General features: G+C 37.7%; 1 protein-coding gene across 14 annotated transcripts in view; it reads right to left on the reverse strand.

The window, feature by feature from the left end:
* DMD (dystrophin) overlaps positions 1 to 27,819 on the reverse strand; it is a 1,715,077-nt gene that overhangs the window by 48,150 nt on the left and 1,639,108 nt on the right. For 13 of the 14 annotated variants that reach the window (XM_030575515.1, XM_030575505.1, XM_030575489.1 and 10 more), the window contains 6 exons: positions 27,647 to 27,721; positions 20,340 to 20,541; positions 15,372 to 15,457; positions 12,681 to 12,838; positions 2,575 to 2,741; positions 217 to 328 (listed from right to left, as the gene is read on the reverse strand). In XM_030575515.1, coding sequence (XP_030431375.1) covers positions 217 to 328; positions 2,575 to 2,741; positions 12,681 to 12,838; positions 15,372 to 15,457; positions 20,340 to 20,541; positions 27,647 to 27,721 — 800 coding nt within the window. Of the gene's footprint in view, positions 1 to 216; positions 329 to 2,574; positions 2,742 to 12,680; positions 12,839 to 15,371; positions 15,458 to 20,339; positions 20,542 to 24,911; positions 26,940 to 27,646; positions 27,722 to 27,819 lie in introns of those variants that run through there. The other variant, XM_030575524.1, reaches the window with a different exon arrangement.

Raw genomic sequence — 27,819 nt, forward strand, 5'->3', positions numbered from 1 at the left:
GGCAGTAAACCTTAACTCCCAGTTACTTCAAACCATTACTGTTATTTCTCACTGTGCATTTCAAAATGTTAGGCTCTAAAGACTGAGGTGTATAAAAGGTGACTTAATTACAGAAAAAAATCCTACACAAATGCTCTGATAGCTTGCACATAGCAACTGAAGCTTTTTACTTCTACATAATAATCAACATTAGGGGTCACTGAGGCAGATACTTACCGGTGTGCAGTACTCCACCATTGGATAGTGCATTTTATGGCCTTTTGCCACTCGTCCAGAAAAGAAACAGCTTTGGCAGATGTCATAGTTAAAGTGCTTTAAGCTTCTGTACCTGATGGAGGGAGGAAAAAATTGCTGTTAGAGCTTCATAGCCTATCATAACTGAATTTTGTTTCAATTTGCAAAGTAGTTTCCTCTGCTAATAGCTCATTTCCCCCACAAGATAGCCTTGGCTGTACACAATGCACTCTACAGTAAGCATAATAAAATGTTTGTTTGCCATATAGGGCCAATATAGAGCAATTTGAAGCAAGGTGATTATAAAATTACTTATACATTTGCAAAAAAAAAGAATCACCTAAATTATAGTAATTACAGGGCAATACTGGGAAAGCACATATGACAAAGCAAAACCAAACCAATGTCATTAAAAATATACAAAATGTACCTGCACATTTCTGATGACCTGAAATTAATGTCAGTTATTTTTATCCCTCTTACCTTTCCTGTCATCACACCACTAACCAAATAATTTCAACTAAAAATGCCCCTCAAATAATCCCAGGAAGCTCTGTTGTGTTCTGCACATTAAATAGCAATATGTTTGAGTTCTGTCTAGTTTCTTTGTTATAATAGTTTGCATGTATGAAGAGCCTTCAAATTCAAAGATCTCAATGCACATTTACAAAAATCCGTTTAGCCTCAGCACTTATTATATCTGTTATGTTGCACTGTGGGAAGGAGCCAGGAACACAGAGTCTGTGTTGTTTTAAAAGGTTCATTAGCAATAATTTCAAGTGAGAGAGTTAATAGCACTGTTTCTAGGTGTAGTGGGTCTCACAGTTATTAACTTTCTAAATGCCTTCCAACACAATGTGTATTTTGAAGATGCAAAAACTGAGACACACATACTATCTAAGCATAATTTACATACCAAAGTAATAGATGCCTTGGAAATACTTATGAGATATACTAGATAGGTAAAATTAGATTAGATTTTATACACACATGTAGCCAAGATCTGCTCGCTCCCAGTCCAGTGCCTTAACCAAAAGGCTATCCAGTCACCTAACAGCCCTTGCTCACAACAATAGCTCCCTTTGACTGTGCTTGAATAATTATGGAGACAAAGTAAGTAAATAGGCATTTTCTTATATTGCATTTGGGAATAGGAAAGTATAGAAAACTTTCTAGATGGAGTAACCCACTCGCAATCCCATCACCTCCTTCAATAATGTCTACCATTCCCAAGTTGAAATATGCATTGGGAGTAAAGGAACAAGGAGATTAATTCAGATAGCAAGGGAACTGATACAATGACCAAAAAGACAGGGATTTTTTAATATTTAAAAAAGCACCTCCTCCAGCTATCGGGGGAGGGGGGGGAATGAGAAGGAAGTGAGACACTATCCCATAGCATCTCCACCTAAAGTCATCATTCGAACGCTCAAATGTAGGGCAAATGCTGCCTGCCCTCTGTTGAATATCTGGGCTTTAGAAACAGCATTATAAAAAGCTCCTTGTAAACAGCATGATACACAGAAGTATAAATATCGATGGTAAAAAGACCAAGATGAATAAAAAGCACACAAACCATACAAAGCAGCTATTAGGAAACAAAGTGATAAAACAAGTCTAAGCATAATTGAAAGCGAGTATTTACTTAGCTGTTAAGTGGATTCTGAACAGGCATACCAATACATAGCCATTTTACAACACAGTGATTTATTCATTGCTATAGTAACCACAGGGTTCATCCAGATATTTAAATCCATCAGCAACATTTCAGAATCAAGAGCTTCTGATTATTGTGAAATAAGAGATGTTTACAGAAGATAGGCCGAGTAGATTCTGTCTAAAGCAATGATCATAATATAATAGTATTTCTAGGTTAAATAGTCCACCAATTAAACACTCTTTCTCCAAAAAATACATAAATAGCCCTGGATTTTTGTGCTTCTGTGATTTTTTCTGTTCATTTGCATGCTTTTATATCATCATGGAAAGCAATTCATAGGATTCAATCCAGAAAACATAATCATGTTTACAGAATAGATGGAATATAAAGTAAATTCTATAGTTACTAGGACAATCCACCAATCCTTTGGCAGGGGAGGAGCAGGACTGACAGGAAAAGAAGAATTTGATTTGAATTATCTCCCCCAACTCAAGACTGTTGTGCTCAGTTCATTGATATAATTCTCCCTGTAGGACAGCAGTACTTGCTTGTTTGTTTATTTTTTACATTAGCTAAATCAAAGGAATAAAAACAGAAACATTCTCTCCTGGGTAAGAGAGGGAGATCTTAGTATGCTAAGCAGCTGAAAGTACTATAGCAGAAGGGGTATTATTTTGTACCTGAATCCAATAATGGGACACTCCTTACAGATGTTACACTTCGCTTGGTGTTTGGCAGTTTCAGCAGCAGCCACCCTGTGCAACACTGGCAGCCATACCATGGACTGTGGTTCCAGCCTCATCCAATCCAAGAACAGGGCTGCTTCAATTTCTGGCTTGTTATTGGCCTGTGAGAGAGGATGAATAAAGACAAGGACTAGCAAAGAACAGCATCCCAATGACTGCCTGTCCAACCCACCAGCTTCCTGCCTCCTCACCCTTACCTTGTCACTGAGTGTTCAAACCTGGTCAATTCTTCCATGTACCAACCCTAAATGCCACTCCAGGACCTTCTCTTCAAGAGGCACTGCTTAGTTTCCTGAATAATGTGTTCCCTCATTCTGAACTCCACTTCATTCCTTTTAACATCTCCAACTTTTCTGTGGCACATTTATGAGCTCCAACCCATTGACATCTCTGTGCTCCTATCCTGCTCCTCTTGTCTCCTTTACTGGCTATATAGAGGATTCTCTGAGCTCCACTCATTCTTCCACCTGTGCCTCTTTTGTCCCTTTCTCCCATCATATCATGCCTCCTAATGACCCCACTACAGATCTGTCCACTTCTCCTTCGGTACTGCCATCTTCTTTGCTAAACAACTCTTCCTCTCTCTCACTGAGCCCTAGATTTAAAACCCTATAGCGTATTCACTACCTTTCAGTACCTCTCTACGTCCCTTTTCTCCACCCCGAACACTTTCTTCTCTTCCCAGCATCTGATTTCCTCCAATTCCCCATATTCTCTCTCAGCTCCTGGCATTAATTCGGAGATCACTCCTCTATATCCAACACCTCCACCTATTCACTTGACCCCATTGCTAGGCAAATCTTGGAGTTCATAATCCATCCATATCTTTCTTGACCTCTCTACCACTTCAGGTCCTGGTTCAGCAAAGCATTAAAATATGTACTTAATGTTAAGCAGAAGTAGTCCCATCAAATTGAGTACTTAAGTAGGTAACTAGATCAGGGCCTATGACAACACAGAATATCTATTTCATGGCACTGTTCTCTCTTGGTTCTTTTCATATCTATCCAATGTTTCTTCATTCTCTTTTTCTCCATTCCTCTTCTGTAGACGTCTCAAGTCCCTTGGATGTCTCTCTTCCTTTCACATCTTATCTGCTTAGATGATTCTAACTACCATCTCTTAGGCCTGGTCCACACTACGCAGTTAAATCGATTTAAACAGCGTTAAATCGATTTAACGCTGTACCCGTCCACACTACAACACACTTTAAATTGATTTTAAGGGCTCTTAAAATCGATTTCTGTACTCCTCCCCAACGAGAGGAGTAACACTAAAATCGATATTACTATATCGATTTAGGGTTAGTGTGGACGGAAATCGAAGTTATTGGCCTCATCATTTTACAGTAGCTACCCACAGTGCAACGCTCCAGAAATCGACGCTAGCCTCGGACCATGGACGCAGACCACCGAATTAATGTGCCCTAGTGTGGACGCATAAAATCGATTTTATAATATTGGTTTTATAAAACCAGTTTTAGTTATTTCGATGTTATGCTGTAGTGTAGACGTAGCCTTACAGTGATTACTCATACATCTACTTCTTCACTCTTTCCCCATCTTCCTGCATGGAGACCTGCAATCTAGTTTGTCTTTCTGACATTGCTTGGATTTTCAGCAACAATTTAAGCTTACCACAATTAAATCTGAGTTTCTTATTTTTGCACCTTTATTTTTAATTTTTTTCTCCTTCTCTTGTCTGCTTTCCTCATTCTTAATTGCAAAATTATCATCTTATTTGACTCACAGGCTTGCAACACGAGAATCATCTTTGACTGCCCCTTCTCAAGTTTCCTGTATGTCCAGCACATACTCATATTTTGTGGTTTCTTCCTCAACAGCATTTTGAATGTCCAGCCCCATTTTCTAAGATGGGGTAGTCCAAAGGCGGACTAGAGGCCAAATGCGGACTGCCAGACACTTTTGAATGGACCATAAAACCTTTTTATTTCTTTATCATCATTATTTCAGTATTTTCTTCTCTGGCGTTTGGACCTTGACTATACCTTGACCAAGAAATTTGGACCTTGACAAAAAATAATTGATTACCCCTGTTCTAAGATCCCACAGCTAAAACCAGCCAAGGCATTGGATATCTCCTGCTTTGATTACTTCAATCTACTCTTCTCTTCAGCCTCCCTGATTCTCATATTGCTTTCCCTTCCTGGTGCATCCAAAGGGAAACCATTAAAATGACTTTTTGAATCTGATGCTGACAATGTAATCTCCTCCACCTCTTTGAATTCCTCTCTGAAATCCCCCTTTTCCACTACATCATATTTAAACTTCTCGTACTTACCTTAAAGGCTTATACAACTTTGACTTGGACTATGTATTGGGAGTTTAGAATAAAGGCTTTGTTTGTTTTTATCTTGTGATTTTTATGCTAATTTGAGAAATGGTCAGAAAATGTAAGGGTTTCACTGGCTGCATTAGAGACCAGTGTAAATGGGTTTCCAATATTGTAATAATATTAGAAAACAATAGAGGTTTTAATGTTTTATACATCTCTTGTATGAAATTAGAATAATCTTCTTTGATGCATGGCAATTCATCCAATAGATTGTGCATTAAACCCACCTCATATGACCTTCGTTTTTCTTAGCTATAGTATTTTTAAAAGCAAACACTCACTGGAGCAAAGAGAACACAAAAGAAAAAGTATAATCACCTCAGTAACAAATCATAGCTCTAATTCAATAATTTGCTGACTATGTTCAGAATGATGCACATTATCTTTCACTGAAGAATCTTTACAAACATCTATTAATTCTAGACATCCCTGTGAGGTGGGGCACAAAGCATTATTACCGTATCCCCATTTTAAGATAGAGTAATTGGAGCACGGAGAGGTCAAGTCACTTACCCCCAAGGTCACTCAATGAGTCAGTGTCAGTCAGGAACTGAACTGCTGAGTCATTGCTCTCACTTATGCTCTAGCTACTAGACAATACTCTTCACGTTCTCACAGACATTCGCTGTCTTCCAAAGTATTGATGGGAGTATCTGTTTAATATGCTATTTCTAGTACAAAAAGATGAATTCTGTATTGAAATGCTGCAGTGTGTGTTGTAGACAGAATAAAAATGAGCAACCCAAAGAATTAGCCCATCCTTCTAGTCACTTTAAGTTTGCAGGAAAAAAAGTTGCTCAAAAGAAACACCTCCTGTAACATTCAAAAATCCATTTTAAATCTGCAGTCACTGCTGATTGCTAATGGTCCTAAAAGTTGACTATCCAACTACTCAGTATATAGCTCATACAAAACCTGTGCTTTGGGAGATTAGCTGCATTAAAATGTTTCCAAACTGGTTATGAATTACATTACATGAAGATTTAAAGCCACATGGAGAAAAGCTGGTCAGGGCTGGACAGTATAGGACAGACAGTTCTTTATTGTTCCCTGAGCTGCTATTATATTTTCCTTAATAACCTCTAAATCCAGTAAAGGCGGCAGCTGAAGATTTTACATAAGGGAAAAAGTCTGCATTCAGACAGAACATATCTGAAGTAACAAGACCAAGCTGTAAAGAATATTAATGACTTCTTTCTTCAACACATTTCTGTGGAACTCCCTATTTTTATGGTAATAACGGAGTGAATCATAAAGCAAAATTCATAAAGCCTTTCCCAGCTGACAAATAATTTGTTATGGAGGGATATTCAAATTCATTATACTTCAGACATCTGTTTTTCTGCATTTGTTTGCCAAAAAACAATTGACAGGAGGGGGAAGCAGGGTAATTTTTTGAATCTTTATGCAATGATCAGGAGCTGAATTTTTCTGCCACTGCCCTCCACCCGGATTTAAGCTCTTCCTCCCCTTTTGCACATTCTGGCTTTTTAAAATGTATACTGTATCAATTTGAGGACAGACCAAATTTATGTCTATGTTGTAAAATATTGCCTTATTTCTCAATGTACAAAGTAGTATCATTCTGTTCGGCAGAATCAAACATATTTTCAGCCACATACATATTACCTTCTTTAATGCTGCAATTTGGGAAATAAGTTATAAAAATAATAATATTCACTTAATAGTGTCTTCCATTCAGGATCTTATATTATGCTTCATTCATAGTAACCTGTAACAGTAGATAAATATTATCCCCGTTTTTCAGATGAGGAAATAGATACAAAATTTACATGATTTGCCCAATGTGACAAACACAAAATAAGTTTGTGACAAAGCCAGGAATAGAACCCTTGTCTTCCAACATCCAATCCTGCTTTTTTCAGCTAAGCCTATCATTCCTGTTTCCTGGTCTCCATGGCTTAATAATATATTTATGCCTTCCTATGCAGCCAGCTTTCCTTCCCACACTTGTATGTGTTAAAAAAGGGGTAAATGAAGATGACAAGAAGAGTCAATGCTCCATAGTTTCCAAGGCAAGTGCTATTTCATGGTCAAATATGAGAAGGCAATCACAATGACACGACATGAGCTAGGCTCTGCCATACAGACTGCTTAAGCCATTCTTAACCCTTGGAGTGTCTAAGATGATGACTTTGATCTTGCATAATATTAAACCAGTCTAGTCATGGTGTTAGTGACACATCAAATGCAAACGAAACAAATTATTCTAACTGATGACATTACTGGTAAGGCTTAAATGTTCCATTCATTATCATTGAAAAAACAAGATCTTTCTTCTTTTCCCCAGCCTTGCTCTTACCATTTTAACACACTTCAGCACAGAAGATCGCTTTTAGATCTGCTCAGATTTGCTTCTGAAAGCCAGTCTCATTAAGTTTTTCATTCCATATAAACAGGCCCACAACTTCCTTCTGAAATAACACCAGAGGAAGTGCAGTTTTATGACATTTATAGCACAGCAGCTTGCAGAGCTGTACGCCAGCTGCACAAAGAGGATGTACCTATTGATGATACAATGATTGTAATGGTGTTTGTTTTTGTCATATTTCAGTTATTCATCCTGGACATTATTATTATTATTCCTTTTTGTATTGCAATTGTGGCCTATGGTCCCAATCAGGATCAGGGCACAGACACATAGGGATACATGGCCCAAACACCAAAGAGATTATAAACCTTTATTCCAGCTTTGGTTTGTCAGAGTACGTACTTCAGGAGTGGGCACACAATTAAAATAGCTATAAAAATATCTCAATCTTTCTTTTTCACTGATACAGTATACATAGATCCATAACAAATGTAGACTGTTGAAAGTCATGGTTATTTTCTTTGCATGTTTATGAATAGAACAGTATATCTGATGTTAGATATAGACTAGTTGTATGTCCTCCCCCTACTTGTTTCATGTGGATAACATTCTATATAAAAACTCCAGCCCTACAGCCAATTTCAGTAAGGAAAAACATCCTTAAATAATTTTACAGCATAAGGAAACAAACACTCCTCACACTTCACAAAGGTATTGGGGGAACAGCAGCTACATTTTCGTACACTGAGTTGAACTAACCTGCTGACCTATGGCTTTTCTTTTGCTCCCATTTCTTAAGTTTCAACATCATAGTAACCCGTGGAAGAAACATGTGTGTAACACCTAAATTATAATGGTATAATTTTTATTTTTTATCATTTAGGCCCTCTCTATACTGGCCAAGGAAAGTATGTTAGCAATTTTCCAGCAAGATTCACTAGAAAAATACTGTTGTGGTTTCCTTGGCCAGTAAACAAGATAAGCAAGGCTTTAAAGGAGCACTGTCATGGCTGACATAGTCTGTATAGCATCTTTTCAGTTCCACCTTACAAATGAACCCGAAATGGAAAACACTAAACTTTCACTCAGCAAAAACTAGAGGTAAAGTACCTTTAAATGCAAGATCATGCAAGCTTACCACACTTGCCTAGGGAACATGACAAACATAATTTTCTTTGCTTGTAACATTGCCTTACCTCCCAAGAGCATTTATCTATCATGTTTAATAAAGAAGAGAAAGATGGTACCTTCACACCCTCACAATACAATATTGAGAAAATTCACACAACTTTTCATGGATCTTACAGATAATCTTTATGTACTGTGACTCAAGCATTTTCATCAAGTTTTTTTGATCTCAGTTAAGATTTTTGCCTTTAAAAGACCTCAAAATACAATTACATTTTTCTAGTTTGGGGAGGATATTCCCAGTTGCATAAGCAATATATTATTATATTCTACATCACAACCTTGCTCCTCACAGTTAGCATTAGCACCTCCTTTCTTTATTCAGATAGGATGAAAAAAAAACAAGCCTCCAAGCTGGTGGGAAGAAAAATAAAATGAAAGCAGCAGCCTAAAGTAAAAAACTCATTCCTTAGAGCAAAGAATGTGCTCGTGGGAATGGCAAGTATTTTATTACCATTTGCACAGGCTGTTATAAACAGCAGTGCTGAGAACACTTGCATGTTGACAGAACAAGACTGCCCTCCCCCACCATTCCCAAGGACTTATACTTCAAACAAAGACCAGTGGAGATTTCCCCCGTTATCTCCTGGTACAGTAAACATCACATTTTCATGCTGCTGTGCATGACAGACAAGGCTGTTGCCAGGGCACTAACCTAAGGGGGTTAGGAGAGTGAACATGTTTGCTGCTGACTTTCTGATGTGTCTGAAAGTTATTACTAGGTTATGATCAGCACAAGTAACTAAAACAAATAAATATATAAATACAAGGAATAAACAACCCCCAAAGTACAATTCTTAGTCCTTAAAAGAGACATATAAAGAAAGACCTAACATCAGACAAGGTTTGGACACAACAGTGCATAAAGCACACATCCTCTGATTTATTTTTCTATATTAAATTATTTCCCTGAAAGAAAATCCCAGGAGAAGGTGGAGAGGAGAGAAAGGAATGTGCAGCAGTGTCATTCCATCCGCAAGCTTTGTGTGCTACCCTCTCATCCCTCTCTATCTCAGGGACTCCAGGCAATCTTCCACATGCCAGGAGCTGTGTCCTTCATAACACCCTCCTCCATACAGTTGACACCATCCCACTGTGGAAGGTCCCCATTCCAGGGTCTCTGTGTTCCCCCCATCTCCTGCCCTCAGGTGCCCCACTTTCAACCTCCCCATCTCTACTCCCCTTACTCCAATTCCCTGATTCTGTGCCTGCCAACCCATTTCCCCCTTTCTGAGCCCCTGCTTCCCTCAGCACAATTCTCCTCCTCCACCCATTCCCTTACTGGTCCCTGCTCTTCCTCCTCCCCTCCTCCACCCCTACTCTTCACTTCTCTCCTTTCAGGTTCCTGAGAGACCCTGCTTTCCCTTCCCCTTTGGCAAATCCACTCCCCTCCCCACTCCCCCTCCAGTCCTTTCTGGGGACCTGGTTCCTCTCCCTCATCGTCATCTGGGTCCCTACTTCCCCCACCACCATCGCCCCATCCCTAAGGTCCTTGCTGCTTTGCCCTCACCCCCACTCTTGCCCCTCCCACACACTCTGTCCTCCCTTTCCCTGCTCCTTGGATCCCCAATTCCCACCCTACAAACACTCCTCATAAAGGCTCTCTTACTTCTATTAGAGTTGAGGTTACAATCTCTCCAGGCACCAAGTTAAGGTTCTGCCTCTGATGTGAGAAGGCAGCAGCAGGAGGAACCAAATAGATTCCTATGCCTGCAGCACTGAGCAGTCTGGGGGTCCTGATCTTCCTGTGAATCAGGCTCTTTCAGTGTTTTGATTTGTATCAGATTCAGCAGGATTCTGCCCACTGATGTCTAAATAGTCCCATAAATTTTGGAATTGGTTGTATGCAGTGTTCCAAAGCTACCATTTTATATCCAAACACACGCAGGGAGAAATGCAGCTGAGTGTTACACCTTGCTTTGGTCGGCCAAATAACTTCCTGAAACATGTTTCCCTCCATGTCACAAATATATCCATTTTACTGTATTTTCTACTGTATACCCACAGGCCTGGGTCCTTTTTACAAAAACAATTTGTTAGAATTCCTATCCCCACCTTTTGTTCAAAATAGTTTTGAGAATATTACCGTAGTTTCCATGGGAGAAGGGAAGGGCAGGCTTCTACAGAGACCTGAATGAACGGGGAGCAGATTTACATGTCCCCTTCAGCAACCTGTGGAGCTGCTGTCGCATTATTCTGTGTTGGTCTGACAAAACCTAAAAACGCAACACAGAGCCCCCCTACAAACCTCTGAAGGTTACCACAGGATCTATTCATATTCCTTGTCTATCACTATGGCATCTTTTGGACATGGCTCATGATACAGTTTTTGCACAGAGCACAAATGACTGTCTTCAGGAGAGGGCTGGGTTATACGAAGGAGAACAAAAGTTAAAAAATGAGGGTAAGGGGATATATAAAGACTCTAGAACTAAACCAATCCACATTCTCAGCTTGTGGAAAAGCGAGTCACCCCTGAAACCTGAAGTGACAATAAAAATAAAATAAAGGATTTTTAAAAAATCCACCCATCACAACAGGAAATCACTGGTCATTTTGTAATTGTATATGTTTTTTAAACACAGTAACTCAAGACTATTTACTGCCATTACTATTCATTGAAAAGCACTTGCTGTAGACTGCTACACAATTTAACTTGAGCAACATGTAAAAACGCCTGCAGACAGTAAGGAGAGAGATAAGAAAGGGCAGATGAGGTCACCCACTCATTTGTTGTTACATAAACGATGCACAGACAAGCACAGCAGAACATGCATTTCATCTTCTCTGCTATAATCTACTCTAATCTTCTTCTTACTTCCTTTTATCATTCCTGATGCGTTTTAACCTTTTGCTGTAGGAAACTGGAAATGTTTAGGTATGCATCCTTCTGTTGGCAAAAGTAAAGGATAAATATTCCACTTTCCTCCCAAAATTAGAAGTGTGTTTTAAGTTTTATCAGTTGTGAATTTGAGAAAAGAATCTGGACTGCACTGTGCATTCTTCAATATAGAGCACAGCAGTGGTCACAGAATTGCTAAAAGGAGAGCAGCGTTATCCTTTCAAACAGTGAAACAAGCCGAAAGCCTGCTCTCTGAAACAATACTAATGCTGACTCTTCACTGTTCATTCATTTGATCGATTCTTACCTCTCTACTGGAGACCTCTGTTTTTCATTGTTATTTATACACTCTATATATGGGGTAGGGCAGGGAGTGTCAATTATTTTTTGGCAAGCTCCATATTTCTTGGTCGAGGTACAATCAAGGTTCAGATGCCAGAGACAATAAAAACAAACAACAATAATGAGTAAATAAAAAGATTTTGGGATCCATTCAAAAGTGCCTGGTAGTCCAGATTTGGCCCATGGTCTGGCTATTGACTACCCCTGGGGTAGGGTATGTATGTCTACATTACAAGTGCTACTATAGTGGCACAGCTGAAGCTACACTGCTATAGTGTTCTAGTGTAGACACTTGCTATAGGTATTTTCCATCGCTGTAGTAAATCCTCCCACTTGAAAGGCAATAGTAGAAGAATTCTTATGTTGACCCAGCTGCCTCTACAGTTGTGGGTTAGATCAACCTAATTACATCACACAGAGTGAGAAATTTTCCACAGCCCTGAACAATGTCCTGAGATTGACCTAAATTTTAGGAATAGATCAGGCCTTAGAATAACTCTTGTTCTTCATGACAGCTGTGATCCGTAGCTGATTTCTTATACCAAAAAGGCATGTGTGCTGGCAGTAGGGATGGGTAAAGTAATTCACATAAAATAAAAAACTTTCACATGACTCAGTTATAACATGATTAGATCCTATCCACATTACCCCTTTTAGCTATGTAGTAACCAGCTCAGGATAACCACACTGAAACAGATTTTCCCCCTGACATTTCTATATTTGTATTGTAGACATACCCCAAGAAGAAACTACCTATTCCAAATGGATTGCCAAGTAAACAGATTAGCAAACCAACATGAAATTTCTTTAAGCAATCCCTGGAATTCAATCCTTTCTCCCTCATTTCTGTTCCTCCTCCTCCTCACGCGATTTTACTTATCCTCTTCTCAATGACAGAAACATAAATAGGGTGGAATTAAATAAAAATCAAAACAATAAGAGGGAAAAAAATTAGAAAACAAAAACCAAACAAATGCTTACAAACTGGAAGCAGCTCCTAACACTAGGTTCAATGTTACTGCCACCAAACGATGCAACTTCGCCCAGCTGTCGTGGGATCTGGATGGAGTCATGCAGGAGAAGGCCCAGTCGGCGCTGGTCACAGAATCCAGTGGAACTTGCTACCTGCTTGAACAGGTCTAGAGGGACAAAAATGAAGCAAAAAGAGTTTTAGGGATAGAACATTTCAACCGGGACTACAGAAGTATTACAGAAACACAATTATTTTCAGAGGCTCCAAAGTGTGGTGCCATTATGGGAGTGACCATATTTCAATGGGCCTCCATTTGGCTATCTTCTCTGTTTATTAACCAGTTAAATAAGTAGCCTGGTGCTAATGTCTGATTAGATCATGGGCTTGTATCTGTCAAGGAGGACCATTCTAAAATAACAGTCTGACAGCATTTATATAATACTCAGAACCAACATAAGCTATAACTCCATAACACAGTTACTTAGACTGCAACCATAACACTTGTATACAGGGTCTCTGATCCACAAAATCTTTTAAATATTAATGTACATTCAGTCTGAACAGCTTTAAACATACAGCCCAGAGGACCTGATTCTCTTTCACATCATGAGTTGCTTTGAAAAACAAAAAAGTTCCCTAACTTTGATATTTCATAACATAATGAACTCAAGATGATTTTTTAAATGAAAGAGAAATATTACACTGTTACAGAGCCCCACCACCAGTTGGGAATGTTAATATCATATAAAGTTTTAGTTTTTGAAGTGAAAACCCTGTTTTATTATAGAAACACTTTAAAAAAGGAATCCTTACCGGACTGAATCATCATCCTAAGCACAATTTAATTTGCTGGGAATTAGTTATACTACAAATACTCTAAGGAGGTTTTAAAGTTTGTAATAACAAGAAAAATCAAATTAGGATCAACTGAAATATTTATTTGGTACTACTCCAGTTGATAATTCATGACCTGAATAAATTCTGCTTATTTTTCAAAGAGTAAAAAATGTCACTAGTGCAGTAATAATATGCTTTCATGGCTGTGGCCTCCTTAATATTTCATCCCACACGAAGGGGTGAAATTACACTGATAAGTTTCCTAGCATAGCTTTGACAAATGATTTTTTCTTTTTGGTTCCTTTTAATTAGAAGAGTATAAGAATATAATTCTTCTCATATCTGGCCTCAGAATATACTATTTCAAGGCAAATCCTGCCTTCACCTCCCTGGCAGCACAACCAATACTATTCTGCTGCACAAGTGGCTGGCAAACTCCCTGTGCAGAACTCAACTCTACAGGGACTTTCAGAGCATATCAATGAGCAGGAATGAGAAAAGTCAAAAGATGAGCTGCTATGATGCTTCTGTCCTCTCCACTCCCACAACAAGGAGAGCCATTAGGACAGTAAGAGCTACTACAGCATCAGGTAGTGGAAATGGAGCAATGGTGGAACAAGTCCACAGCCCCAGGGAGAAGAGTCCTTTCTTCTCACCTTCAACTGCACATCCTTTCATTTCCCTCTTATTAAAGCATCTACAATGCTTAAAGGAAGATTACACATTACAATCAATCAGATGCATCCTTTTTTGGAGAGAGAGTATTCAGCATTAGCAGGGGAATAAATTAATTTTAATAGATATTTCCTATCTCTAACTTTTATAATCCTAACAGTGTACCACTTTTCTGGGAAACAGCTAAAAATCAAAGTTTTGACATTTTGTTTTAAATGTTTTAATTTGACCCAATTTTGCAAAATATTTTAAACGTTGCAGTGAAGGGGGAGGTTCATTCAATATATTTCCATATTCCTGTGTTTAAAAAAAAATGTAAACATTTTCAAAATCTTGATTTTCAAAAAGATGCTGGATTAAGAATACAACTTGAGTCAAATCCTAAAATTCTTGCTCAAGCTCCAGCCCTGCAAACTCCTACATATGAGTATTACCATTGAACTCATCGGGGTACCCATGTGCATAAAGTTACTCACATGAGTCAAGTGTCCGGGACTCACTTTATACTCATTCATTATTCATATAAAACTTGTATTGGCTTCAAACTGATTTTTTACAGATAAGGATTTTGGGATTTGGTCCACTGAAAACATGCAGAACTTTGATTTTTAAATTACACTCTCTCTCTCTCACTCACACATAAAATGAAAAAAAAAATTGCAAAAAAGCTTTTCATGAATATGCACGTCTTTATTGTTCACCCAGGGATAGCAACTGTGGCTGCATATAATTTTTTCAAGTATGATTCCGTATCCATTGTAGACATCAGGCTTAAGATATTGTACTTTATTCAACATGCTATAACACAAATTGCTCTAAATATAATTTTTCCTGAAACATTTGTTTTTGTACTTTGTCATTTTGTCATTTAGAACCTGTTTACATGGGTCAGGGAAAAAAGTTTTAATCTCTATGTCAAATCATATTAAACCCTACTTCTTCCCAATACGTTGTCACTGATTTTTTTCTGGTCAGTGTAGAAAAAACTTTAATCTATTATGGGAAGTAGGGGGAAATCTACACTGGATAAGTCATTTAAAAATACAGTGTAGAGAACTATCCTTCACTGAAGGATTAGAAGACCTAACAGGACTTTTCTGTCCCAAATTTTTGTGTTTCCATGACATACAGGAAAAAATAAAATAAATTAAAATGAAATAAAATATAAATTAAGACACCTGACTTACATCTGTACTTATCTTCCAAATGTGCTTTACACAGGGAAACTACACCAGTTTTAAAAGATAAGACACGGATCCTTCCTGTTCGACCCCTGTTGATGATGATAAGAAAAACAAACACTGATTGATAATATAATCCACATATTTGAGGTCTTAATTAGGAGAGTAATGCAACTTTTAAAATTAAACACAATCTTAGCCACCAATCTTAACCGCCAATCATTGCTGGAGGTTTTTAAGAATAGGTTGGACAAATACATGTCAGGGATGCTCTACGTTTACTTAGTCCTGCCTCAGCACAGTGGGCTAGACTAGATGACTTCTTAAGGTCCGTTATAGCACTAAATTTCTATGATTCTGTACTACTTCATGAAACTTAATTCTTGTGTAACTTATACATGACCTGTTGAATACACTGGTTAAACAGTGTTCATCAACAGCTCCAAGATAAGTAACTGATTGCTGTTCCATAGTTAATGCTATGTTTTGCACTTAAATCAGGGATTCAACCACTCTGGCATGAATGCAATGGCAGTGTATCTCCTCACAATTACAACACTTAGTGAGTCTAAACATTCACATGTACATAACCTTTAATGAGTTTGAGAGTTTATATTAATTTAAAAATGGGCCCTTTAAAAAAATTAACACCCTGGGCCAGTCTATTTTTCTAGTCCAAATGATCTTAATAACCAAATAATGCATTCTTCAAATTTCCCATATAGACTGAAAGTCACCACATTTGAAGACATTTGGTTATTTTTCGCTTTTATTATTTATAACTGAAAGTGCTTCAGCAAGGGCTGACAAAGAAATGTTCTTATACAGAAAATTCCACGAAGAATTGCCCTCTTTTAAAATGGCTGCCATTTCCTTTTGTGATCAATGGAAGTGAAGCTAAAAGTGCTTTTAGTAAACACTTCATCTTTTAATAAGGCTACCATCGTCCACAGTTTAAAATGGAAGTGAACCCAAGATGTCTTCAGGGAAGATGGGGGTCCCAGACAGCATAGGGAGCCCCAGTCTTCTTTAAGGGCAGCCTGACTTCATTCCTACTGGGAACACTGGGAGGTGGTGAACATTTTGAAACATGTCTTCGCTTAGTGTCAGCACTAGCCTCAAGTCATTAGCAACACCAAAGTGTAACATTCAAACACTTTCCACTCACTTTGAAGACTGGGCCCCACCCCAGTCCACATGTGGTCTCTAGTCATCGTCCTTTCCCCTATCCATTTGTGCTCTGCAGCCTCTCTATACCTACAACATCCTCCGTGACTGTGTGCCACGAAACATCACTGCTTGAAATCCTACTTCAGAACTCAGTTTTATTTCAATTTACTTTCAATGGGAGACTTTCACATTAAATAATATTCCAGACAATATCCCAATTTTGATATATTTAAACAAAACAAACTTGCTCCCTCAAACAAATGATCAGAATGTGTACAATACAATAAGCATATGTCTAACAACTCCTTGAGGCAGAGATCTATCAATAATTTTCGGTCTGTAAGTGTCACTTTCACTATTGTCACTGAAAATAAGAACAATATTAATGCATGCAATTATAAAAGGCACCCCACGCTGTGCTGCACAGTATATGAACAGTTCAGCCAATAAATATATTTCCTCTGTAATACTGTCAAGATCAGCAGAAGGGCCAATTACATGCATTGCCCCAATTCTGCTATCATACAAGTGTAATACCTTAGTCAAAAGAAAGAAAAAAAAACTCCACTGAAATAAAGAGAGACACTACAGATTTACAGTGGTGTAACAGATCAGAACTTGGATACCTCACCACATCCCATTTTAATTTTTAAAATTATTATTTTCCTGTTCATAAATCAGCATCTGTTATTCACTTATGTCAGTTCAACATTCTGTTCTTATTCTTTTCTTCTTTGCACTTCCTCCCCTTCCTCAAATCCTTTCCAAATTCATTATCCTTTATGCCCTCAGAAACCCATGCAGATGAATACCAGCCTAATGCAAATTATACAGGAGAGGCATGTAGCATGATGATTTTCCTGTAAGGTATATTAAACAGGAACTTACATGAAGCATGAGTTGGTTCAGTTAGCTACACCCTCCTCCCTGCCTCCCAAATCAAACAGATAATTTAGCATGTAACTGCAAATGAGTATGAATATCTGATCAATTAAAACAAATGTGAAACATACTGAATAGCAAGGCTGCATGCCAAATTGGACCAGTCACTGGTAGTGTGTTCCAGTTATCAATACCTTTACAAATAACAGTTGGGAAGCATAATAAATGCAAATTATTAGGTTTTTTGTTTTATTTTGTTTTTAAATGCCACAGAATCTCTAATAGGAGAATGAATTCAAGAAAATCATTGAGGGCTTTGTCTATTTATCCTATCAGTACATACATCTGACCCTTGGCTCTTCTTTCTGTGCTCATCCAGGATAACAAAAACACAAAACTTCAGTAAAAGGCCATGCACTTGCTTCATCCCTGAGTCCCTACAATGTTCCTTCCAGTCCTGTAACATCCATTTCCTCAGTATTCCTTCCTTCAATGGTGCAAACTATAATTTACAGTGTAGTAGGTTTCAATGAAATAAATAAGCATGATTAGACTGTATTTAGCAAGACAGAGTCTTGAGGAGAAGCAATCAGGAGGATCTGACACGGGGGCAGGGGGGAGAGGTAGATATGCTGGAGGCTAGGGATAGAGTCCAGAGTGACCTAGACAAATTGGAGGATTGGGCCAAAAAAATCTGATGAGGTTCAACAAGGACAAGTGCAGAGTCCTGCACTTAAGATGGAAGAATCCTATTCACTGTTACAGGCTGGGGACCGACTGGCTAAGTGGCAGTGCTGCAGAAAAGGACCTGGAGATTATAGTGGACAAGAAGCTGCATACGAGTAAACAGTGTGCCCTTGTTGACAAGAATGCTAACGGCATACTGGACTGCACTAGTAGGAGCGCTAGCAGTAGATCAAGGGAAGTGATTATTCCCCTCTATTTGGCACTGGAGAGGCCACATCTGGAGTATTCAGTCCAGTTTTGGGCCCCCAACTATAGAAAGGATGTGGACAAATTGGAGGGAGTCCAGCGGAGGGCAACGAAAATGATTAGGGGGTTGGGACACATGATTTACGAGGAGAGGCTGAGGGAACAGGGCTTATTTAGTCTGAAGAAGAGAAGAGTGAGAGGGGATTTGAGAGCACACTTCAACTACCTGAAAGGGGGTTCCAAAGAGGATGGAGCTAGGCTGTTCTCTGTGGTGAAAGATGACAGAATAAGGAGCAAAGGTCTCAAGTTGTAGTGGGGGAGGTGTAGGTTGGATATTAGGAAAAACTTTTTCACTAGGAGGGTGGTGAAGCACTGGAATGGGTTACCTAGGGAGATAGCAGAATCTCCATCCTTAGAAGTTTTTAAGGTCAGGCTTGACAAAGCCCTGACTGGGATGATTTAGTTGGGGTTGGTTCTGCTCTGAGCGGGAGGTTGGACTAGATGACCTCCTGAGGTGTCTTCCAACCCTAATCTTCTATGATTCTATGATTTTATTGCCCCAGCCTAAATACCTAACATTTTTTGATTGTGAAGAATTGTAATTTGTATTCAGATTTTATTCATATTTGGGTCTAAATACAAAGTGGATCTGATATATGTTTTCTGAAAACTAAAGTAGATTTTTAAAAAAAATAATCTAAATATTAAATATAGGCCTGTTCTCTATTGCCTGTGAACAAAGCAAAAAATCTAGTGTCATCACAATACATAATATAACATGGCAGAATGACTATCCACATTAACTCTATAGCTGTTGTGGATTAAGTCAGAATAGGAAGTCCTCCATTTATACAATCACCTGGTTGGGAGACATTTGCAATTTCTGATCCAGAAATCAATAAGGTATAATTACATTGATTAAAACTTGATGAAAGAAACACTCTTGGGGTATGGAAGTATTCCCATGCTATGGATATTTATTTTAACAATGCAAAATGTTGATGAAATTAAAAGCACACTCTCTCATCTACACAGGTTTATTTTGCCACATGACATGTGAGCGTGTGTCTGACTTTAAGGATACCTAATAGATACTTCTAGTCTTAAGTAAGCAAGTCAGGGGTTGGACTGCCAAATTTTCTCACACAATTTGCAGAGCTGTTTATTATTATAAAATCCAGCAATAATCCAAAACTAGGCTGCTTTATTTAATTATTGGGTAATTTAGGAGTTGTCCGAGATCTAGAAGGCAGCTGATTAAAACAGCAGATTGAATGGATTTTCTGTAAAACTACCTAAGTAAATGTACCCTATCTTCATGAATGTAAATTCATGAGTGTGGACTCAGCATATCTAAATTCCACTTTGAAGTGGTCTTTGTTTGCTAAAACTGAATTTTAGGAGCGACATTACTAACCTACGAAAATTCACTCAGATCTGTTGACTATTAGAAGTCACAAGCATATTGCGCCACAGGTGGGCCCCCCTTCCAGCATCTATCAAAGATTACATACTAAAAGCTATAGAAAATGTGTCACCATGAATAGGCTTAATTGTTGGAAGCATAGACAAGCATGAGCACACATATAATGAAGATGATGCTATTGCTTTTTTATAATACTCTTAACTGGTAAAGATAAAGGTGTATTAACAAGGAAATTCAAAAGTGCCTTGCAGAGTCATAACTTAATAATGAGATGGAGTTCTGAAAAATGAACCTTACAAACACGGACCATTTTAAACTAGAATGTTCTATATTCCAGCTCTATCACTTCTTAGCTTAATAAAACAATTTAGGACTCCAGCCCTAACTCAAGGTTGTATTGATTGAGCTAAGTGCAACCAGTAAGCCATTATTTTTATTAAAGGTGCACTATGAACACCGCCTTTCAGCTCCAAGCCACTCAATTTGTAACCAGGAAGACAGCTCATTATCCCCAACGGTCATTAAAGCCTTTAGTACAGTATACTCAAACTACTCGCACATACGTGTCATAGACATTCAACAGCCAGTTGAGGCACATGTCCACACAGAGCGGGACGTTGACTAGGTTATTGTGCTCTTGTTCCAGTCGATCATAAATGGTGGTCAGGCAGTTAATGATCTGAAGGATATCCATCGACTGGTCATTCTGTTTGAGGTTGTGCTGGTCCAAGGCATCACATGCGGCAGACAGACTCAGTAGATCCACTGTTTAAAATAAGATAATAATAAACTACAACAAAACAACACTCAGTCATTTCAAGTATTAACCGCCCCCCTGACAATAATATATTTTGATTACAATTTTCTTAAGCTTTCATCCCTTCCCCAACCCCTTGTCTGAAAATAACCTTTTATGCCCCAATCCTGCAGACTCTTAGACATGCCTTAGGTCAGTGGTTCTCAACATATTTACCATTGTGGGCTGCATATGCACCTCTCTATGTGGCCTCATCCACACTATATTATATATACACACACACTATCTGTACAGCCCTGTGGATGTCCCATGGGCCACAGCTGTGTGCTGACTGGTCCGCAGGTTGAGAACCACTGCATTAAGGCTTTGCAGGACGAGGCCTTAGACCAGGGGTAGGCAACCTAAGGCATGCGTGCTGAAGGCGGCACACGAGCTGATTTTCAGTAGCACTCACACTGCCCAGGTCTTGGCCACCAGACTGTGGGGCTCTGCATTTTAAATGAAGCTTCTTAAACATTTTAAAAATCTTATTTACTTTACATACAACAATAGTTTAGTTATATATTATAGACTTATAGAAAGAGACCTTCTAAAAACATTAAAATGTATTACTGGCATGCAAAATATTAAATTAGAGTGAATAAATGAAGACTCAGCACACCACTTCTGAAACGTTGCTTACCCCTGCCTTAGACTGTAAATTGTATAAGTCAGACAATAGTTTCATATTGTCTGTAAAAGATCTACCATATTATTGGATGCTATATAAATAAAATGTCTTCAAAGCATATCAAACATGAAATCATGTAATTTAATTTTTATATTCCTGTTGACAGTATTTGATTAAAAACACATTGAACATGATGTCACTTTAGAACATGCCAACTTTAATGAGGTTTTCCATCTATTTCCATCACAGCATTACTTTTGGCAAATAAAATACCACTTACTAAAGATGATGGGAGAAATTTCAGGGGGCCATATTCCATCAGAATATGTGGTTCTATCAAACTGACTTTTTGTGTCAATTTTTCTTTGTATTCTATATAACAATGTAATATAAAATACGTCCAAACCAAAATGAAACAATTTTTCTAAAAGAAGTGTTTCAATCAATCTGAAAGAATTTTTTCCACAGAATTTTTCTTTTTGGAAAGCTTTGAAAATTTTCTGTTTTGTTCCGATACAAAATAAAGGGAAAATTCAAAATCCTTCAATAAATGGAACTTCTGTTCTTCATACAGTTCTACTTATTACCCTTAATCTCTAAATGCACCTCACTAAGATAAAAAGCAGTTCAGGATCAATTGACTGAGGGAAGTATTTTGCTTCTAAGCTTTGAAGGATAACAATTGAGTGTTATGAGAGATGATTTTTAAAATGAAATGGGGATCATACAAGAAAGCAAGATATTGAGGACCTATCTATATTTGCACTCACTGCCATAATGTCTCAGCACCTCACAAATATTAATGAATTTATCCCCACACCACCTCCATGAAATGTGGAAGTATTGTTTTGCCTACTTCACAGACAAGGAAGCAAACCAGACAGACAGAAGTCCAAATTCTGCTCTCTTACTCACATTGAGTTGATTTCAACGGGATAATCACAGAGTATGGTATAACTCAGGGGTCAACAACTTTTCAGAAGTGGTGTGCCAAATCTTCATTTATTCACTCTAATTATTGCCAGTAATACATGTAAATGTTTTTAGAAGGTCTCTTTCTATAAGTCTATATAACTAAACTTTTGTTGTATGTAAAGTAAATAAGGTTTTTAAAATGTTTAAGAAGCTTCATTTAAAATTACATTAAAATGCAGAGCCCCCCAGACTGGCGGCCAGGACCAGGGACCCAGGAAGTGAGAATGCCACTGAAAATCAGCTTGCATGCTGCCTTTGGCACACGTGCCATAGGTTGCCTACCCCAGTATAACTCAATGTGATTAAAGGTGGAAGAATCTGGCCCTAAGTGAAAGTAATATAGGAATTAGGTGACAGAACTAGGAACTGAACCAGGATCTCTCAAGTTCCAGGTAAGTGCCCTAACCACAAGACCATGTTTCCTCTCTTTAAAATAAAGATTTTTAATGAGCTTTGACAAGCAACAATACTTTACAATTTAACAGATTTTAACAGTGAAGCAATAGCTTAATGTCAAATGGGCCAAATTCACTTCTGGTGCAACTAAAAACTCCATCAAGGATGAATCTGGCTCTTTGTGTCCGAACAGAACACTAGTTTAGCACTCCAGACTTAGCCACTGAATAATTTGCAAGGGGTTATACAATATGAATGGGATTTTCAGCAGTACCTATGGAATTTCAGAATACAAATCTCATTGAAAAATCAAAAGAACTTGTGCTCCTAAATCCCTTAAGGACATCTGAAAATCTTAGCCTACTCGCCTAATATACCCAAATCCTAAAGCAAATAAAGTGTGTATATAATAATATATACGTCTCTACTGTTATACTAAAAGATTTAGCTTACAGAGCAAATATATTTCATTTTTTGAAATTAGTATTTTTCTTTAAATATAAAGCATCCTTTATTTTGGAGATTGTATTTCATTTACTGACATTTAAAAAATGTAACTATCCTAAGATGCGTGTCTTGTTCAACAACAGCCTATTTGCCACCCCATCTCTAAGGGTCATAGGAAGATGCTTTTCTCTAATAACAATTTATTAGCCAAATTGGAAATGCAGCACTGCCTTCACAACACCTTTAACTTTAGCTTTAGGCTGAATGCTCAATTCCTCTGTGACAACGAATCAATGGTAATTAAGTGAACCCCTTCAGCATCTGGGTGGCAGCTTAATTATACATGTGACTACAGATACACATGGGTCATTCTATTTTGTGAAAGCTTTTAACACTAATAAGTGGTAGCATCTTAAAATCCGTTAACTGTGCTCTTTATTTATCAAACCTTCGGTCTTGTCTTGAAGTTAATGATATATGGGTGTCTAAAACACATGGGCGGGGGGGGAGGTGACACCAGACTCTGCTGTACGACAACTTCTACTCCTCCTGGACTTCCCCCCACAAACGCATCAGGAGCTTAGTGGGAAAAGTACTGGGGGTCCATTTTCCCTCAGAGATTTAATTAATACTCAGACTCCTCCCAAAATATGGACTCACATGCAAGATCATATCCTGAGACGTAACGCCCATAACGTGGCTTAATGCAGTCAACTAAACAGATACAAGAGTTGTAAATCAGTGTACATGTGTCCACCTGGGGGTTTGCACTGGTTTTAACTCAATCAATTAAAACCAAATGTTGCACACTGTGTAGTTTTTCTGTAGGCTGAGCTCATTGCACACACTCTGGTTTTCCAGTTTTCACAAAAAATCAAATGGGTCTTGCTCACTGATGCCTAGAATATTCCCTGAAGTTTTTTGGATGCAGTGTTCAAAAGCCATTGTGTTACATCTTAACAGACAAATAGGGAATTTCCATCAAGCTGAGTGTAAGGTTTGGCCAATTATTTTAGATAAACTGGCACCGTTTGTGCATTGACCAGCCTCTAGGATGTTTGTATCCCAGGCATGGTAAACAATACTTTGGATTTTAAAGAGAGAGACAGAAGTGGGAGTTTGTGATTAAGACCAACTCACATTCTCCATCAAAGACATGGGCAAGGGGAACCCATCCTGTAAAATGGCACTCGTGATAATCTGAAGCTCAGGAAAAGCTAAGGCCAATGCACGAGAGGCAAGTTTCAGGGAGAAAGTTGACAACTATCTAGTAAGTAAAAGATACTCAGTAGTAATCACATACCGAAATTGAAGGAAACTAAATATGGCTGGTAATTAAAACCATACAGGGATCTCACAGAATGCAAGGTCACCACAGAAGTAAACCTGATGTTCTCTGCTGATATGCAAGTGATCCTTTAATTTAGTTAGTATATACAGAGCAAAAGAAGACAATTGATAGAGAAACTGCCACATATTTTTCTTTTGTTGAATCTCCAGGAGAAGTTTGTAAAGCAAAGTGAATTTTATTGACATCATAATGTTCAGATGTGGATTGCACTTAAAGAGGATATATTTTTAAAGCAATTCTGTACACAAGAAAATCAACATGCTTTGATGTACATTTAAAAGCAATGGTGAAATGGTTATATCTAGCATGTACATAATATGCTGTAATGCTGGGAGGCTGGTGCCACATCTGAGAATATTTCAGGGTAATACCATGTGCAAACATTTCTCAGCACATGAATTTATTTGTGCAGTATCACCATTTTTTCTGCATTTCTCTTTTTAGTCTTAATGTACCTTTACATCCATTTTTATATATATATATATATATATATATATATATATATATATATATATATATATATATATATATATATATATACACACACACACACACACACGCTATACTATACTAATTCTTATACTTAGTTTTCCAAAATCCTGTGAAGGCACAAAACATAAACAGTATAAGTATAGTTGATTATTTAAAAGCATTTTTATTTTTGACATTTAGAAACAGGACATGTCTCCAGTTCTCAAGCCCTTCTATGAGGTAAATATAACCTGACTAGGAAATAAAAACAAACCTCAAAAGACAAAAATGTCTTGTATTTTACAGATTTGGTGGATTTACAGAAAATGAAAACAATCCAAGACTTCTCTCCTTCCCCACCAAGTTTCAAAGATGAAGGAAAAAGGAAGGAGATGAAAGCAATTACTTCAATTGGAAATTTGAACTCTCTTGTTTATGTCTTGATGCCTTGAGGTCCAAAATAGTGTTCAATTGCTATTAATGCCAAATTAAAAGAAACAGTAAGAAACTCAATAATAACTTTGCTGCATAATTAAATTGGGTTCACAAATGCTGGTGAAATTGTAAGATAAGAATATTTAATGATGGTGTCTTTGTTCTTTGCAGGAATATTGCTTCTCAAATAGTGAGTACAAACATAGTTATCCAGACTCCTTAAACAACTCTCTATGGATACAAGCATGAAGAATGTGCTTAGGTATTTAGTGTAGGTGCCACTGCATGTTTGTTAAAACATCTGGATCTCAGAAAATTTTCACTTGCCCTCAAGTTAACACTTATATAAAGACAAACTGTACCATAAACTTGTTAAGACAGTATGAGAAAGAAGGAATTGTGTGCCAGTATAATCGTACAGCAGATCAGTTCTTAAATGTTTATCAAAGAAACAGCTGTCCTGCAATAGAGAGTCTAACAAACTGAGAATTTTTAAAAAATGTGGAAGCAGCAGCACAATATGAGATTAATCCAGCATTGAGTTTTCTTTATTATTTTGAATGGACAGAAGATAAACACAAGAAAAAGCTTTTATAAACACTAGAAATGAAATCCTGATCCAACTGAAATCAGTAGGAGTTATGCTATTGACATCAATGGACCCAGGTTCTCCCCCAGATAGTTAACATTTCTAAAGTCTAAGAACCTATTTCTGATCACACTTAACAGAGTTACACAGGTGTGGAATTAGGTAAACAAGATCCAAATCTGGCCTGAAGTATTTTATGTTTCATATGTTCAGGCACAAAAGTGTCTGTTACACTTATATATTCAAGTTGCCTGCTGAGAACCATGTAATTCATAAACAGTTTCTTGATGTGAATTTCCCATGGGAAATCAACACTTTATTCTGACCTTGTACCATTCTATTTATTCTACAGCCCTTTCTAGACTCCCATTTGTAATGGAAAAGTCCAATAATGTTCAGTTCTTATCCCCCTCTTGAATCTCTCTATAAAATGAAGTACTGATGCAAAACATAAACCTAAAAAGTCTATACTATACAAAGATTAAATTAGTCTGTATAGTTCCAAGTAAGAAGCACAGCAGATTCATGGCTGGACGTAACTTACTGGAACATATCTTCAGAAGTAGTCTGGCAACTACAAATAGTATATTTTTACTTATTTTAAAAAAAGAAAAAAAAGATGGGAATGGTATATTGTTGTCTTGCACATTTTCAGGGGATGAAATGAGGGAGAGGAATTATATTAAGAATGTATATTTATATTTCTAAGAATTTCATAACTAATCCTTTATCACTATATTCATATTGGCAAAACATTCCAAATTATACGAGTTTAGAAACATTGTGTGGGCTTGTAGGGATTTGGCAATTCTTCTCCCATCTTTCATTATACTGCCAGAATTTTCAGTTACTGTTGAAAGTGTTCATTAATGCAGGACTTTCAAGGATTAACTCTGTGCATTAGTGAAACCCCTCACTTTAACTCACCCCCTCCCCCTCAGCCTCATAGTGAATACGCTTAACGATACTGAGGTTTGACACAGTTCCAAAGAGCATGTGAACACAGATCCCAGGCTGAAACAGAAGAGAGGGTAGAAACCGGTCTGCAACTATCCCAGAAATTAAACTCTGTCTGCAAGTAAAAGTGAATGAATAAAGTTAAAATATTACACATGACAGTTTCACATGGCAATTAAAATTGTATACTTTGTGTTTGATTGATCTAATAAGGAAACTATGACTACATTATTTAATCCATAATAAAAGTAGGTAACTAGCCAATGTGAATACACAGACAAGCATGACACAGAGTATGTGTACACTGCAATCAGAGGTGTGACTGCAGCCCCTGTAGGCATACCCACGTTAGCTTTAATTTAGCTAGCGTGGCTAAAACTAGCAATCAAGATGTGGTGGTGCAGGTTTCAGTGTGGGTTGTACAAGCCTACCCAGGACCCTGGGTTCATACTCATGTTTAAGATTAATGCCAGTATAGAATGATCTAGACATTAATGGAGCTGTAAAGCAGTGGTGAGACGTTCTCAGGCACTATGGTAATGAGGGTGGCAAAAATACCTAAATAAACAGGCTAAGATAGGACACATTTAAAAATTGTTAACTTAGGGTCAGATTTATACTTTTGTCTTAACTTTTTTTGAGGTAGGTTTGAGTGGTACAAAACGCTGGAACATAGTGGTGATGATTCTGGTCCAAAGTGTTCATGCAGTGGACAGATTTTTGTTAATGAGATATTTTCTTTTTCTAAAAGTTGCCAAACAGGTTTGTCCTTGTGGCAGAAGAGACTAAAAGAAAGTCTATAAAGCACAGGCATATACTTACAGCAGAGGGCTTTCTGCAGTCTTCGAAGTTTCATGGCAGTTCTGTAAGCCGAGAATCTGACATTGTTCAGGTCAGCTACAAGGGGAAAGTTAAAGAAGAAAATCACTGATTCACCAGAAAAGCATATGGATTCAAAGTCTAGCTAATAAATCAGGTTATAAATCTAAATCAAG

Source organism: Gopherus evgoodei, chromosome 1 (genome assembly GCF_007399415.2).
Source record: "Gopherus evgoodei ecotype Sinaloan lineage chromosome 1, rGopEvg1_v1.p, whole genome shotgun sequence".
Lineage (NCBI taxonomy): Eukaryota > Metazoa > Chordata > Testudines > Testudinidae > Gopherus > Gopherus evgoodei.